The sequence below is a fragment of the Otolemur garnettii genome, unplaced genomic scaffold (genome assembly GCF_000181295.1).
Source record: "Otolemur garnettii isolate 467f Iridium unplaced genomic scaffold, OtoGar3 scaffold00057, whole genome shotgun sequence".
In the NCBI taxonomy this organism is placed as follows: domain Eukaryota; kingdom Metazoa; phylum Chordata; class Mammalia; order Primates; family Galagidae; genus Otolemur; species Otolemur garnettii.
The window spans coordinates 2,135,967-2,151,695 of record NW_003852452.1 but is presented as its reverse complement, the minus strand read 5'-3'; the positions used below and the strand labels follow the sequence as shown (position 1 = coordinate 2,151,695).

The following is a 15,729-nucleotide window of genomic DNA, read 5'->3' as shown; positions in this document are numbered from 1 at the left end:
ATAGGTCTGAGAATATCCTGAATGGCTGGTTTAGTCATAGCAAATTTCTTCAACATGTGAATGTCATTAAAGCATTTAATTTCTCCATCATAAATGAAACTCAGTTTAGCTGGATACAGGATCCTGGGTTGAAAGTTATTTTGTTTTAGGAGGTTAAAATTTGATGACCACCTTCTTTTAGCCTGAAAGGTTTCAGCAGAGATATCTGCAGTCATTCTAAAATTCTTCCCCTTGTAGGTTATGGTTTTCTTACATCTAGCTGCTTTCAGAATTTTCTCTTTCATATTAACTTTAGTGAAGTTAATTATGATGTGCCTGGGGGATGTCTTGTTCAGGTTGAGTCGTGCTGGGGTTCTGAAATTGTCTGCTATCTGAATTTCAGAATCTCTTGGCATGTCTGGAAAGTTCTCTTTCATAATTTCATGAAGTAGAGCCTCTGTGCTTTGTGAAGCCACATTGTCACCTTCAGAGATTCCTATAAGACGAAATTAGTTTTCTTCGAATTATCCCAGAGCTCTCTGAGAGAGTGATCTGTTTTTGCTTTCCATTTCTCTTCATCCTTGTGTGCTTGGGAACATTCAGAAGCTTTGCCTTTAATGTCAGAGATCCTTTCTTCTGCCTGTTCCATTCTGTTACCAAGGGATTCTACCATATTTTTCAGATCTTTGAGGGCTGCAACCTCTTGCCTCAGTGTTTCAAAATCTTTGGTCATTTTATCTTTGAAATCATTGAATTCTTGAGACATCTTTTGAATCATTTCTTGAGACATCTTTTGAATCATTTCTTGAAATTCTAATTCCCTCCTCTCTTCCATTCTGTTAATCTTATTTACTATCCAAATTCTGAACTCAATTTCTGACATCTCAGCCATCTGCTTATGGATTGGATTTTCAATTGCAGCTGCCCCATCCTTCCTTGGGGGAGTTGATCTACTCTGGGTATTCGAATTATCAGAGTTTTTCCACTGATTCTGCCCCATGCTGAATTTACACCTTGTGGGGGCTGTACCAGAACCTTTCAGTCAGTGGCCTCCACTGGAGAAGATACCAGCTTCCTCTGGTTGCCCAGAGAGGCAAAGTGTGTTTGTCCAGAAGAGCCTGAGGGGTATGAGCCTTGTTGTTCCCACTGCTGTGGCTACTGCTCTTCACCTCGGTGTACTGCTGTTGTAGTATGGTTCCCTTTCAACTGACCGTCCTCTCATAGGTCTTGGGCAGCCAGTCAGGGATGATGGGAACATACAGCTCTAGCAATTCTGAGCCTGCCCAGCGCAGGTGTCTGGAGTGGGGAACGCCTCCATCTCACTCATAGGACACGTAGCTCTATCAAGCAGTTCTGGGCATGCCTGGAGCTGGGGACCCTTCTGCTGCTGCCTGCGGGTCGTGCACAGCTCTAGCAAGCATTTCTGGGCCCATCCAGAATGGGGGGGGTCTTCCACTGTCCCTGCAGGGCTTGTATGGCTCTAGAAAGCAGTTCTGGGCTCGCCCAGTGTGGGAGCCTGGAGCAGGGAACTCCTCCGCTGCCACCCGCGGGATGTGCGCAGCTCTAGCAAGCAGTTCTCAGCCTGCCCAGAGCCTGGGACTCCTCCACCGCCCCCTGCAGATCTCACATGGCTCTAGCAAGCAGTTCTTCGCCCACCCAGAGTTGGGAATTACTCCGCAGCTGCCCACGGGTCACATGCAGCTCTAGCAAGCAGTTCTGGGCCCACCCAGAGTGGAGGAATCCTCTGCTGCCACCTGCGGCTCATGCCTGCACTAACAAGCAGTTCTGCCGGGAGCTGGAGACTCCTCTGCCAGTCCCCATGGGGCACGCGTGGCTCTAGAAAGCAGATCTGGGCCTGCCCAGAGCAGAGGACTCCTCCAGCACTGTCCAGGACACGTATGGCCCTAGTAAGCAGTTCTGGGCCTCCCCGGAGTGGGGGATTCCTCCACCGCTTCCCCAAGGGGCGCGTGTGACTCTAGCAAGCAATTATGGGCCCGCCCGGAGCAGTGGACTCCTCCACCGCCGACCATGTCATGCGCAGCTCTAGGAGCAGAGGACTCTGCTGCCTCTGGTGGTGGATTTTGCACCTTTTGATTGTATTTTGGGGGGGGTCGAAGCTCGTCTCAGCAAAGTTGTGTGTTCTTCATTCTTCTCTCTTGGCTTAGCTCCAAACCATCAGCTTACTTGCTAAACTTCTGTCCTTTAAGTCTTCTGGACAGGAGCCTCTGTGGAAATCTGGCTGCAGTCCACTATCTTAACTCCACCCCGCTTTTTACTCTTTAAATGGCAATTCTTAATCACCATTTAATGGTTCTTAATTTAAAGAAGTTCAATTATAAATCTTTTTCTTTAGTGGTTCAGGATTTGTGTACCCAATTTAAGAAATCTTGACCTTTTCAAAGATTGTGAAAATATTCCCCTATATTTTCTACTGTAAGCTATTTACTTTTAAGATTTAGTTCTCTGTTCTATCTTGACTGGTTCTTTGTATGTAGTATAAAGTAGGATGTATTTTACTTCCCCTATGGATCCAAAAGAATGAGTACCATGCATTAAAAGACATCCTTTCCTTACTAAAGTTTACTTTTGAGTGAATCAAGTGACCACTTATGTGTGTACATTTTTCTGTACTCTTCATTTTACCCTATTGGTTTATATATAGAGCCTTGAGTTCACACTGCACTATCTCAATTATTGTTGCTGTATGGTTAATCTTGAACTCTGACAGCATAAGTCCTGTGCTTTGTTCTCCTTTGGCCATTCTAGGGATTTTTTATTTCCATATAAATGCTTGTTTATCAATACACACAAACACACATGCATGCACCTAGGATTTTGATCAAACTGAACTCACTTTATAAATCAATATGAAGAATTTTGACTTTAATTATATTGACTCATCTGGTCTACAGACATGGTATATTTCTCTATTTATTTAGGTCCTCTTTAACTAACCTCTGTAATACTTTGTAGTCTTCAATGCCTTGCATATATTTTATTTATTACTCTACTTGTTCTTTTTTAAACTTTACCCTAGTTTTTCAAATTTTATTTTTTAATTGGTAATATACAAAAATATGATTCATTTTCATGAATTGACCTCATAATCCAGCAACGGTGCTCAATTCAAATATTGATTCTAGTTGCTTGTAGATTCTTTGGAATTTTCTATGTATGTGATTATTCTAAACTTCACTTTCATTTACTGTCTTGAATATCCTCTTCAATTATGTCTCCCTAAGTAGACCTCAGTTAAAGTATTGCTTGTTTCTTTTTTGGTGTATAATTTCTTTGATGGTTAGACAAAGCAACTAAGATGATTCAACTGTGGTTCACTGAAATAACTGGGCACTTAGTTGCTGTATCTAAATGAATACAGAATAATACAATATTAGTGATGAAAGGTAAGAATGATTCAGACAAGCGTCTCTTCACTTCAACCTGAAACTTCTTGGTTACGTCAAAGCTTAAGATATTTCTTTTCTGACTTGGGTGTTCTGATTTCCATATTATCTTATCTAAAGTACTGCTTGTATGGTTTATCTTTCTTTAGCCACACATTTATCTGCTGATTCCCAGAAAAATTTATAATTCTCTTTTCACCCCTTTTCTAAAATGCAATACTATCTACTTCCTCTTCTCTGTGTTAATATTAATGGAAAGAAATCTAATTTTCTAATCATTTCTATAATGACCTAATCAATTACAGCCACTAAAACCCTTTCCTTATCTAGGCCAAAGAATTTGATTAATTTTAGTTCCCTTATATAATGATGACATTCTAATAGCTTGGTAGCTTTGCATACAAACACTCCTGAGTGTCCAGTTGAAGGAAACTTTATGTAATAAGTGTTATCAGAAAAATTCAGATAGCATCATTTTCATAGTAGACTTTGGCTCCCTTACTCTTTATAATGCCAGCTTAGTTACTCTACAGTTACTTAGCCCCTGAGCTAAAGACCAAGAACCATACTTGCTCTGTGCTTTGTGGGAAGCCAGTGTACTTTTTGATAAATTTGACAAAAGATGTCATCCCAGAACCAGTTAAATGTTCTTCATAAATTCAAGGGTATACTCTTTTCCACCATGTCTTCAGAAGAACTTCTAAATTCTCTGGATTCTTTTGATGCAAGAGAAGATGATGTGTTCCTGGTTTCATATCCAAAATCCGGTAAGTTTGTTTTACAGCATTTTAAAAAGTATAGAAATGCAATAATAATCAGATATAAAGTATTCATTTTTGCAGAATCTTTATCTTGCAGAATTTGACCACAGTGAATTCTAATTAAACATTTTGATATTAATAAGCTGAAAAAGTGCCTAGTGGGAAATTCAGTTGGAAAATGTAAAGCTTCACTATATTTTTGTTTCTTTTTTATTCATGAAGACATACAATAAAATAAATAAATAAATAAATAAGCATAATAAATAAAATAAGCATAATATTTATAACAATATAAAATTCTCATCATAATCTGCACCAGGCATAATGGTAACTAAATAATGTTTGTGCAATTTATATACTTAATGATTGACTTATAGATAAATAATATTTTTCCTTCTAGTCTAAAAGAAACATAAATATTTTTATTGTTAAAGGTATTTTACTTCCAAGTTTGCTCCCACTTTGAAGAGTATACATCCATGAGTAGATAATTATGAATAATACTATTCTGGAGATAATCAAAATTAGTTACCTATTATTTTTGGTTTTGAGAGGTGTACAGGGTACATACCATGCAACTGCTTGCTGCTATTTTCAGAATAGTGGACATGTGGAAATGGGCATGCATCTGCTGCCATGAGTTCTGCAACTAAGAGCTGGAGCTCCCTTTGAGTTGGTAAGCCTTGTGTTCCCTCATCTGAAGCCCAGAAGGTCCTGTGCAGGGAAGACTACAAGTTCACACTGGGCCAGTTTTTCCAGGGTGCTTTTTGAGAATAAATACAAACTACACACATCTGTGTATGTGCATTTATACGTATATACATAGAACTATTGTTTGTCCTTAAATAACTCGGGGTAGAAATGTTGAAATGTCATAGGTTATACTCTGTGAGTAAATATATGTTATCTTAAATGACATGTTAGTTTAGAAACTAATTTATAGGCTCGGCGCCTGTGGCTCAAGCGGCTAAGGCGCCAGCCACATACACCTAAGGTGGCGGGTTCAAATCCCCAGCCTGGGCCCGCCAAACAACAATGATGGCTGCAACCAAAAAATGGCCAGGCGTTGTGGCAGGCGCCTTGTAGTCCCAGCTACTTGGGAGGCTGAGGCAGGAGACTCGCTTGAGCCCAGGAGTTGGAGTTTGCTGTGAGCCATGATGCCATGGCACTCTACCCAGGGGGATAGCTTGAGGCTCCGTCTAAAAAAAAAAAAAAAAAAAAAACTAATATATAACATTTTAAACATTCTTAAAGCAGGTGGCTAACTTACACCACATATAAGCAACTATACATAGTCTTCCACTACATATAATGATGCCTATAATTTGACATCTTCTACTATCTGCAAAGGTGCTAGGAGGTCCCCTTTAGGACCACAAAGCCTTGCATATTCCCTCTCCTTCATCAAAATAAATCAGTATGTTCTGTTAAAAGAATACCACTATCACTACTATATGAGTCACATTTATATGAATACTATAATTATAAATATTTAAGACTTACATTATAATTTAAAATGGTCTTAATATTGAGACATACAAAGCAAATGAGAGTACTGTTTAAATACTCATTCAACTATACATTTGTTAATATTTTATCTCATCGAAATTATAATGAGAGAAATGAAGATAAGGCCTGATTTAAACTCTTTGGGGACAGACATTGCTTTCAAATTATCAAAATGTCCCCCTCCTTCCCTGCCAAATTCTATTTCTCTAGTGTAATTTACTATTATCGACAACACTTGTGCACATTCATCATTAGCTTCATGTCAACATTAAATTGTTTCCTTTCCAGATTCCATGGTAGGAGGCTTGTGTTTCTATGATGTTTGAAAACAGCATCCATTCATTGTTCAAATGCTTCATGTAACTATCATTTATTTGCACATCAACAAAAATAAGATTCACTGTTTATCTTCAAGAGAGAAAGGGCAGATAAGAACAGGAGCAGAGGCAACTATCCTCTGGTGTGGGGTGGGCTCCAATAGAGGGGAGAGTTGGGTGCAATGTGGGGAGATGCAGAGACAAGAGCAATTCTGCAGGTGGTGGGGACTGCTGAGACACTTTAGGCAAGGGAAAGATACACAAGCTTGCAGGACCAGGACACATCTTACGTGGAAAGGTCTGTGTGAACTTGCCACTTGCAGAAGGGTCCAAAGGTGAGTTGCAGCACAGAAGAGCGTTTCAACCCACAGAACCAGCACGTGCTCTTTTCGTGTTCCTTTGTGCTCTTTCATACGTAATTCTACCTGTAAAATGAATCAGCCTCTCAAATGTCTCTACAGGTTTCGATGGGTGTCAGGAGGTAATCATAACTATCTATAATACAACTAATACTGTTCACTGCTTTTACGACATGCTAATTTTCTATATTCATTTCACCAAGAGTGACATTTAATTAAGATTGCATTTTATTTTCTTTTTGTGCGAAGGCACTCACTGGGTTGCAGAAGTCATTGGGAGTATTCCCAACGCTAAAATGACTGTAACGTCACCTATTGAATTTGGAGACATTTCTAAATTTGAAGAGCTAAAAATGCATTCTAAGAGAAGAGTAATTCCAACGCATTTGAACTATGACATGCTACCCAGGAATATTAAACAAAACCAATGCAAGGTGAGTCCGAGGGCAAAGGGCACAGGCTCAGGAGTCTGACGAAAATGGGCTTTGATTCTTAATCTGTCTCATGGCTTGAAAGTGGCAGAGCAAATGCTGCTTATATTAATTATATTATCTGTCAAATGTGCAAGATATGATATGGGAAAAGAAAAGTAAATAAATTATAAAAAACTCAAGAATAGCTACCTGCAAGCCACTTTAAAAGGGTATACATTATTATTTATAAAGTATCGTACTTTCAAAGAATATTTTCTATTTTTATATCTTATTCAAATTTATTTTTTCATGGAGAAATGCTTATAGGGTAAGGGTAAGGACAGCCATGTTTTTAGATCCATTTATACTGACTTATTTGACTTAGTTAAAATGTACATGCACACGCATTAAAAACAGACTAGATGTAATACGTGCCAAGTGATTCTCTACAGGATACCAGTAGGGCCGAATTGTATTTTCTTTAGAGGTGTATGCATGAGTAGTATTAAAAAAAAAAAAAAGAAGAAGAAGATATTTGACCAGCAAAGGCAAGATGCATGTGACAGTTGTAACAAGCTCCCAGTAATGAAACGTCTTCGGACAACGTCAGCCTTACTCTAAACCTAAAAATACAACAGCCTACCAGTCAAGTGTGCATGAATCACATCAGGTCTTCCTAAGACTGCAACTCTGTGACCACAAGGCCTCTGTGCACACCATCTACTCTTCTGCCCAGATGAAAGTAAACATCATCAACCAGAGGGAAAATGTCATGGAGATTTGCTTTCATCCCCAGCAAATCAGTCAGAACAGGGAAAGATGGATCACTCAACCAATCATTTTCATTTCAAACAGACCATTTCTAAGGCAGGGAGGGAGGCAAGGAAGAAGGAGGGGAGGGTAGGGGAGGAGAAGAGAAAAAGGGAGAGGGAGGGAAAGAGAACCAGTGGAACAGCGAGGCCTCAGGAAGCACAATGACCCTTACTCAGGGTAAGGCAAACACACTGATAACAGATAGCTCCTGAATATCTAGCTGTGTGTTTTGTACGTGTGTGCATGACAACGGCAAGTGGAGGCATTTCTCCTTGATAAGTAAAGAAAGCTTAGGGTGCTTCTTAACCATCTGAGGGTAGAGGCTTAAAGTACAGCACTGTCAACATGCCCCTCCCCAGGGACTGAACCTCTCCAGTAGTCTCTACACCTGACAGCCTGACTTATCCTCTGCTGCCCATGGCCCCTGAGAGCCCCAGACTGGACAAGCTTTTCTGGCTCCAGCCTGGCCTGTCAGACACCACGTCCCTTCCCAGTCTTTCCCTGCCAGCTCTCAACCCAACCTGGCCTTCTATGGTTTCTTCTGAATTCTTATTTCAGCTTTTTTGGTTGTTGTTGTTTCTAAACTCTCTGGTGTGAAATGTATGTTTTCCAGCTCATGTCATGATTTTTTGTTCCATAGTTGACACTGGCTGCATTTCCCCCCAACCCTCTCCAATAATTCTGGTGATTTCTTCCAACACATTGTGTGAAATACACTTTCATGGGTTGCGTTGTCATCCCCAGTAGATAATAGAGACGTGCAACTTGGGGGCGGGGGGCTCTGAAGGCCCTAAAAACTATTTTCTATGCCAAAATCAATAGGTCCAACTGACTGGCTGAGTTTTACATTTCTTTCATTTTATCCTTTTTGGTTAAGGCAGTAGATTTTTCAAACTGTGCTCTTTGAGCCTTGGGCTCTGGGAATCCACTCAGAAGCCTAGAGCATATGTTGGGTTCTTCCACAAGTCACTCTTGGGATAGAAAGAGGACACGAGGGTGGCAGGGATGGTGGGGGAGGTGACATTCCTTTTGTAAACAGTGGCCTTTACTCATCCCTCAAGGAGCACACAGTGCCTGGACTATGAACATGACACAGACAGGAAGTACTCGGGGTGACTCGGCAAACTCTTTCTTACCCAAGTACAATTAATTTTTTACCCTGACTGTCAATTAAATGCAAGTACAACATCTAGAACATCTGGTACTGTGCAGTAGTGACCAGGATCAAAGATAACCCTGTCACACCCAGCCTGTCCCACTGGCTTCCTATGATTAGATGCATATGCCTGCTGCCCCTTATCCTTCTCTGATTACAGCCCTCAAAGGTAATTGCCCTTCTTTACCCGACCATGAATTTTGAGAGGGCTGGAACCATTTCTGTTTTTCTCATTATTATATTCCTTGGATGTGGAGCACTATACACTCCCTTATACAAAGGAGATACCAAATGCCTATTTATTGAATTGACTTAAGTTGCACTTACAGTATTCATAGAAATTGGGAGTATATCTCAGATTCCCTGCTCCTTTGGGGACTAAATTGTAGCCAAAGGAAACACCCAAATAGTATTTTTCCTATAAATAAGAATGGATGATTGGGTGCAGTATACACCCATGCCTGTAATCCCAGCACTGTGGGAGGCCAAGGTGGTTTGGCCTCGCTTGAGGTCAGGAGTCCAGGACCAGCCTGGGCAACATAGGGAGACCTATCTTTATAAAAAATTAAAAAATAAGCTGTGTGCTTATAGTCCCAGCTACTCAGGATACTCACACAGGAGGATCCCTTGACAGAGTTTGAAGTTATTACAATGAGTTATAATGATGCCATTTCACTCTAACAGGGGAACAGTGCATGACCTTGTCTCAAATAAATAAATAAATAAATAAATAAACAGTTTGCAAGACATCTTATTCTATGTAAATCAGTTTAATAATATATGGATATTAAAAAAGTAATTTTGTCCTATGAGTAGGAGGGTTTTCTCCATGGCTACCCCTAAAAGATAGGACCAAACTTAGTGCATAAATTTAAAAAGTGTGGTTGGTACACTGGCAGCATAACATCACCTGGAAGCCTATTGGAAACGCAGCATGTCAGGTCTCATCCTGTGCCTCCCGATTGAGAATCTGCATTTTCACATGATCCCCTGACGATTCTTATTCCCATTAAGTTTTGAGAGACACTGGCCTAACTCGGTGTTTAATCATCAGTCGAAGCTGGCAAAAATCACTGGGATGTGCACAGGTTAAGTTCAGCTGCTACTTTCTTTTAGGAAATGTTTTGTATTTAGGTTATTGTCATCCAAGAATAAATTAATTTTTTTTAAACAGATAATCTACGTCATTAGGAATCCAAAAGATACAGCTGTTTCTCTGTTCCACTACTACAGAGATAACCCTAATCTCCCCTGCATCGAGACGTGGGCTGTGTTTTTAGAGCTATTCCTAAGAGGAGACGGTAAGTCTAAAAATGATTTTCATTCCTAACGTGCCGCGGACTTTCTCCCTCAACACGAAAGCATTTTTCCAAGAGTGCAAATGGGTCTTAACTGTGTGTTTTCTGAAGGGCATCAACTAGCTTATTCTGTGATCTTTGTTAAGCAAATTCTTTCTCACTTTGCTTCTTCAGTCTCTCTTATTATCTGTGGTTGGTACCTATTAATGGTCCCTTATTGAGCTGGTTTTAACTTTTCCAAAACAGAGATTAATTCTGTACGAACACACATTATCTGCTTTTTATATGCATGTACACACACATTATCAGCCTTTTCAGTGACATAGTTGTGGACCGATTGGAGTTCAGAAATATACTGCTGAAAGCCTGGAAATTAAAATAATACAAATCAGCAAAAAATATACAAACACACATGCGCACAAATGAATCCCCCAAATATACAAATAAACAAACTAGGAAATAATCAGTTTTTTAGAAACTAAAGGAAGCACTTTATCTGAAAAGTATCATCATGGAACTTGGTGTCACTGAGCTACCCAGCACACGCCCGTCCTGCACCACCTTTGAATGTATTCTCCTTCCCCTGACTCAGTGGTGTCTGAGGCACTGAAAAAAAAGCCAAACTATGCTCAGTTCTGAATCCTTTCATTGAACAAAAATAAATATACACAATTTAGAAGATAAATAATTGATGAGATGACGGATACCCCCCAAATCCTATTTCTTACTGGACTTAGAGTGGATCTTTTTATTTGCTAATTTTGCCTTTCCCCCTGCACGTTGTTAAACTTTTTTTTTTTTTCATTTATTTGTTCAGCAAGCATAACTTAAACCTGAGGACACTGGCAACCCACCAGCAACAGGTTTATACATTGTTTTGCTCTATTCCCTTTAGAAGATTATGCCTCTTTCTCGTCTAAATTCCTCCTGAACTTTCCATGAATGTCACACATTTAGTGGAATCATAAGATTTCAAGAGTGACAGGGGCCTTAGAGTTTATCTGCTCAAAACCCCCAACTGATGTTTGAATCATCCCACAACATCCCCCGGGGTTGCATGGGTGAAGCTTGAAAGTCTTAACTCTGTAAACAGATCCACTACCCCTACAAAGCATCTTGGAAATACTGAGATGTTATAAAAAACATTCCTGTTATCTACTCCATACTGACTGTATGATTAGACACTTAGCTAGGTCCTGGGGAACCTTGTCACAGATGTGGAGGTAACAAGGAGCAGAGTCAAGATTTAAATTTAGGTGCCAGCTCCAAATTCATTGCCTTCACCACTGTAGCCATAATTCATCCATCCCCCCTGCCCCCCCCCAAAATTCTGATCATTAATTCGTCTTCCACATGATAGGGTTCTAAATATTTGAAGATAGTTAGCATGCCTTAATCCACTTCAGTTCCATTTTTGGAGTGAGCAGGGTTTAAATACATAAATTGAAAAAAAACAAAAGAGTCTGCTTTTCCTCATGACAAGAAATGCTGCTTTCTCTCCCATCATCGCAACTGGGGTTCACCAGCCCTCTCTCATGGCTATGTGAACTGATTTCACCACCTCTCTGTTACTGTGCAAAGCCCACTGTGGGCATGACCTCACCAGGGCAGAGTGCAGCAGGCCTAGCCCCACTCCTGTTCTTGAGATTACTGTTCTGTGCATGCAGCCACAGAAATGCCCACTAAGGTCAGAACTCAGCGCCAGTCACTTGCAGTCAAGGAGCATCTGACATTTTTACCAGGAGTCCTAGCAGAATGTCCAGAAGGGGCAGGGTGGAGGTGGAACAGTATTCCAGGTGATTCTTTTATACCTTCTTAGGAGAATAAATAGACTTTTAGTTGTAAAGGATTCTTCTTGCCAGTATTTATAGGTGGGTAATTGATCCTGGACAAACCCTTTCACCACCAGGAATAGTCACTGAATCACTAAAGCTTTTAAAATAAATCTATTTGGATGGTAACCATAATTTCACTTTTCAGTACTTAGAGGGTTGTTTGCTTTCCTGGCGTGTGCGTATGTGTTACATGCATGTGACTATGTTTCAGGGATGTTCTTCAATGAATTTTGGAAGGGAGGGTTGTTTCTTTTGTTAATGAGAATATGATGTCATACAAAGAACAGGCAACGGAGGCAGAAAGCCTAGTATCAATTCCTGACTGTGCCTATTCCCCTTGTGCCTTTGGACAAGCAGCATAACCATTCTGTCTACATTCCTAATATAAAATAGGATTAATAGATCTGTTCCCAGGGTTGTTAAGATAGGTAATGGCTGAAATCTGCTGTAGAAATTATAGTGAGCAAGGCCCTTGACCCCATAAAGGTTTGCTGAAAAATCACTGACATGAGGCAGATTGATTAATAGGAGAAAATAAAACATTCAAATTTATTTAACCAGTTTGCCTGAGATCTTTCAGAGTGAAAACTCAGCTTCTCAATGAGGGACAGAAGTTTTCAAAGAATGGGGCTTAGATTGTAGCTAACCTGGTTTGTGGTGGCAGAATGGGTTGTAGGAGAGAGAAAGGAAGGTTTGCTAGCCAAGACAGGCACGTTATGTATGTTGAAACGTTATAGGGAGCAGCCCTCCAAGAGAAGCCATGGTAAATGTTTCTCTTCAGGAAATGAGTTAATCTTTCCTAGATTGAGTAAGTAAAGACCTGGCTGGATTAATGGAGATTCTCTATAGATGAAAATTTCCGCCCTCAAAAGACAACATTGCAGCCTTACTTCTGTCTTCTGGACTTATTGCAGTCATTTCAAAATATGTCAAAGAAATATATTCTTGGGTAAAATATTCCCAGTGGCCTTCCAAATAGACTTAGTTGTTATTCTACTAGACACAGAAAACTTTTAAATACAGTAGACCCTCCATAGCTGACTATCTTCCTACATTGCCCGTCTCCTTAAGTGGCCCTAATTTTCATAGACCAGACATGTACCACATGCACATGTCAGTACAGCAGGCCTAGTTCCTTAAGTTGTCCACCTCCATGTGGTGACTGGTTTGTTACAATCATTTGTGTGGCCACTTATAGATGTTCTATTGTAGTTTCACACCAGGACAGAAATGTTGCAAGTAGGTTGTTATCTAAAGAGATTATTTTACAACTGGGGCATCATGATGTCTCATACCTGTTATAAAAGTTATAGATTATAGTACACTAGACATAGATAGCTAGTCATTTATATAATCGTCTAATTTACCTTTCACATAGTATGTAAATACATGTTAGTTTTTCAAGTTAAACAGTAACTGTTAGTGGTGTTGTAACATAGCCCTGGCTGATTGATATCCCAAGAAAGCTATCATCTTAGCACTTTGGTTTTTTTTTTTTTTTTTCTCCTATAATGCCTTCTCGAGTCTTCTGTCAGTACTATGTTTCCTAGGTTAAAGCATCCCAGAGAGTTTTGCTTTTCTGCACAACTACCCTGTATTCAGAGTGCTTTGTGGAAACTTGAAGTTAAGATGCTCATTATAATCCAATGTGTGAGAGGGATAGAAGGTTTGCAAGAAGCGTGGCAGGTTTGGAATAGCTGATGGGAAGCATAGATTGTATTAATGCGGCCTTGGTATAAACTAATATAGTTAATAATAGAATAGCTGGTTCTCAACTTACCATCGGCTATGGTTCCAAAAGTTCATCCTTAAATCTATTTTAAGGCATTTCCTTCTGAAACATTAAAATGAGAGACCAGTCTTCCCACTCACCAGTGTTTACGTCTGGGAAAAAAAATTGGCCATTTTTAGAAGATGAACCTCTTATCAGTACATGGTAATTTGGGTAATTCTAGGACAAGGTATTATGTAAGTCCCTGAAACAGCCTAAGATGACTGGTAACTAAAGGCTGTAACAGGTCAGCTTTTTCAAGAACCTGTTCTTATACCCTATAACCCGTGGGCCCCTGGGACAGAGAACTGAGCTCTTTAATGACACCTAAGTAGTTTGGGAAATTCCGGTTTTAAAAATACATTATGGTTATTTTCTTGCCCTTTGTTTCTTCAAAAACTGAAGCCATGAGAAATTGCAGTTAGTTTGGGGGTAATTACATTTCAATATATTCAAAGCTTTAACATTTGAAATGTGTGCCATGGTGTCTGGAAGACACTAATGGCTTAATAAATGTTTATTCGATGAATCAGAAGTCAGCAGATCTTCAGGAAATCACTAGTAGATTAGCTCTTTTATGCTTGGGGCGTTAGGTAGAATTGAAAGCTTGGATAATAAGTTGCATGGAATGATGTATATGTAGTACCTTAAATTACTATGTTTTATACTTTAGATTTCAAGCTAGTTGACTTTTTGTGATGACAAGAAGTTGCTCACTTTTTATTCTTAATCATCACTGCTGAGGAGGTAATTTTTCATGACATTATTTTACTTCTAAGTCTTGGGAGTTTTCTAAGACTGTCATTTAACAACAAGAAAGAGATTTTAAGAAAATAACACTACAGACAAATCCCTAAGATTGTATTTTTCAGCCTTAAACCAAGATAAGTCATTAGAATCTTTCTTTCATAGAATTTTATAAACTTTTTATGCTAAGAGCCTATAATTATGAAAAACATGTCACATTTCAGGAAGAAAATGATAAATTCTAAATGTTTCCCTATTTCTCCTAAGAGCCAAAGCAGTAATCAGAACACAATTGTTGGAAAAACATGTATCTTTGTATTTCTATTGCCTTATTTTTTTTCAAATGGTAGAAGAATATTTGCTAGAAAGAGGAGATAAAACACCAACAACCTTATAAAAGACATGGCCATCCTCCAAGTTCATATCAAAAGATTGTACTTAGTTGAAACAATAGTGGCATTGAGCTCTTGTAGGGAGAACTGTCACTCCAGAGTCTAGGTATGAGCCTGTCTTTGAATTCTTTGAAGTGAGACGAATCCAGAGATGCAAAGCCACCATGTTTAACATTCACACGACAATTCCCTTTTCTTTCAGTGGTGTATGGATCCTGGTTCGATCACGTTTTAAGCTGGGAAAAGCACAAAGACAATAAAAACATTCTAATAATATCCTATGAGGAAATGAAAAAAGTAAGTGTTCCCCAATGTTTTGACAATCAACATTTAAATTCTATAGAGGTAAAATAGGAAATCAATTCATGAATTCAGCTTTTGGGTTTCAGGGAAGGAATTTGGTGCTTTGATAAGAGTTTCACCTATTTTGGGGTTTGCTTCTTGCTCAGGATCTTTCTAAAAGCATAAGGAAAATGACGACTTTCCTTGATATAAATGTGAGTGACAGCGAAATCAATAAGATTGCTTGGAAAACATCATTCAATGAAATGAAAAACAACGCAGCCAAAGAAAATCATGATGCAAATCATACCATCTGTGCTCTGACATCTAACAGGAACCTGGTCTTTAGGAAAGGTAAGCCAGAAAGCCAGATGGTACTTGTCTGGGGCTCAAATTTGGAAGCAGCTGATTTCGCAACCCTCCCCCACTTTTTTTTTTTTTTTTTTTTAGGATTTCTTTTCTTTCTTTTTTCTTTTTTTTATTTCAAACCATGTCCCAGGTGCAAATGTTTTTGTTTACATGTACCCATTTTTTTCACGTTTGAGCCAGCGTTGTAAATGTGCCCATCAGATAGTGTTCAAATGTGTCACCCAGGTAGTGTTCGTTGTATCTGTTAGGCAGGTTTCTGCCCCTCTCCCTCGTCCTCCCATTTTCTGCTTCCCTCTGTACACACGTGTTCATCAGATTTAATCT

The 15,729-nt window shown here is 39.4% G+C and overlaps 1 protein-coding gene and 1 pseudogene across 1 annotated transcript in view; both read left to right on the top strand.

The window, feature by feature from the left end:
- LOC100967206 overlaps positions 1 to 1,308 on the top strand; it is an 11,672-nt pseudogene extending 10,364 nt beyond the window's left edge.
- A 2,697-nt stretch (positions 1,309 to 4,005) lies between these two features.
- LOC111726209 (sulfotransferase 6B1-like) overlaps positions 4,006 to 15,729 on the top strand; it is a 20,587-nt gene continuing 8,863 nt past the window's right edge. Inside the window, exons 1-5 of the mRNA XM_023514686.1 lie at positions 4,006 to 4,150; positions 6,579 to 6,763; positions 9,886 to 10,012; positions 14,957 to 15,051; positions 15,204 to 15,390. Coding sequence (XP_023370454.1) covers positions 4,006 to 4,150; positions 6,579 to 6,763; positions 9,886 to 10,012; positions 14,957 to 15,051; positions 15,204 to 15,390 — 739 coding nt within the window. The remainder of the gene's footprint in view (positions 4,151 to 6,578; positions 6,764 to 9,885; positions 10,013 to 14,956; positions 15,052 to 15,203; positions 15,391 to 15,729) is intronic.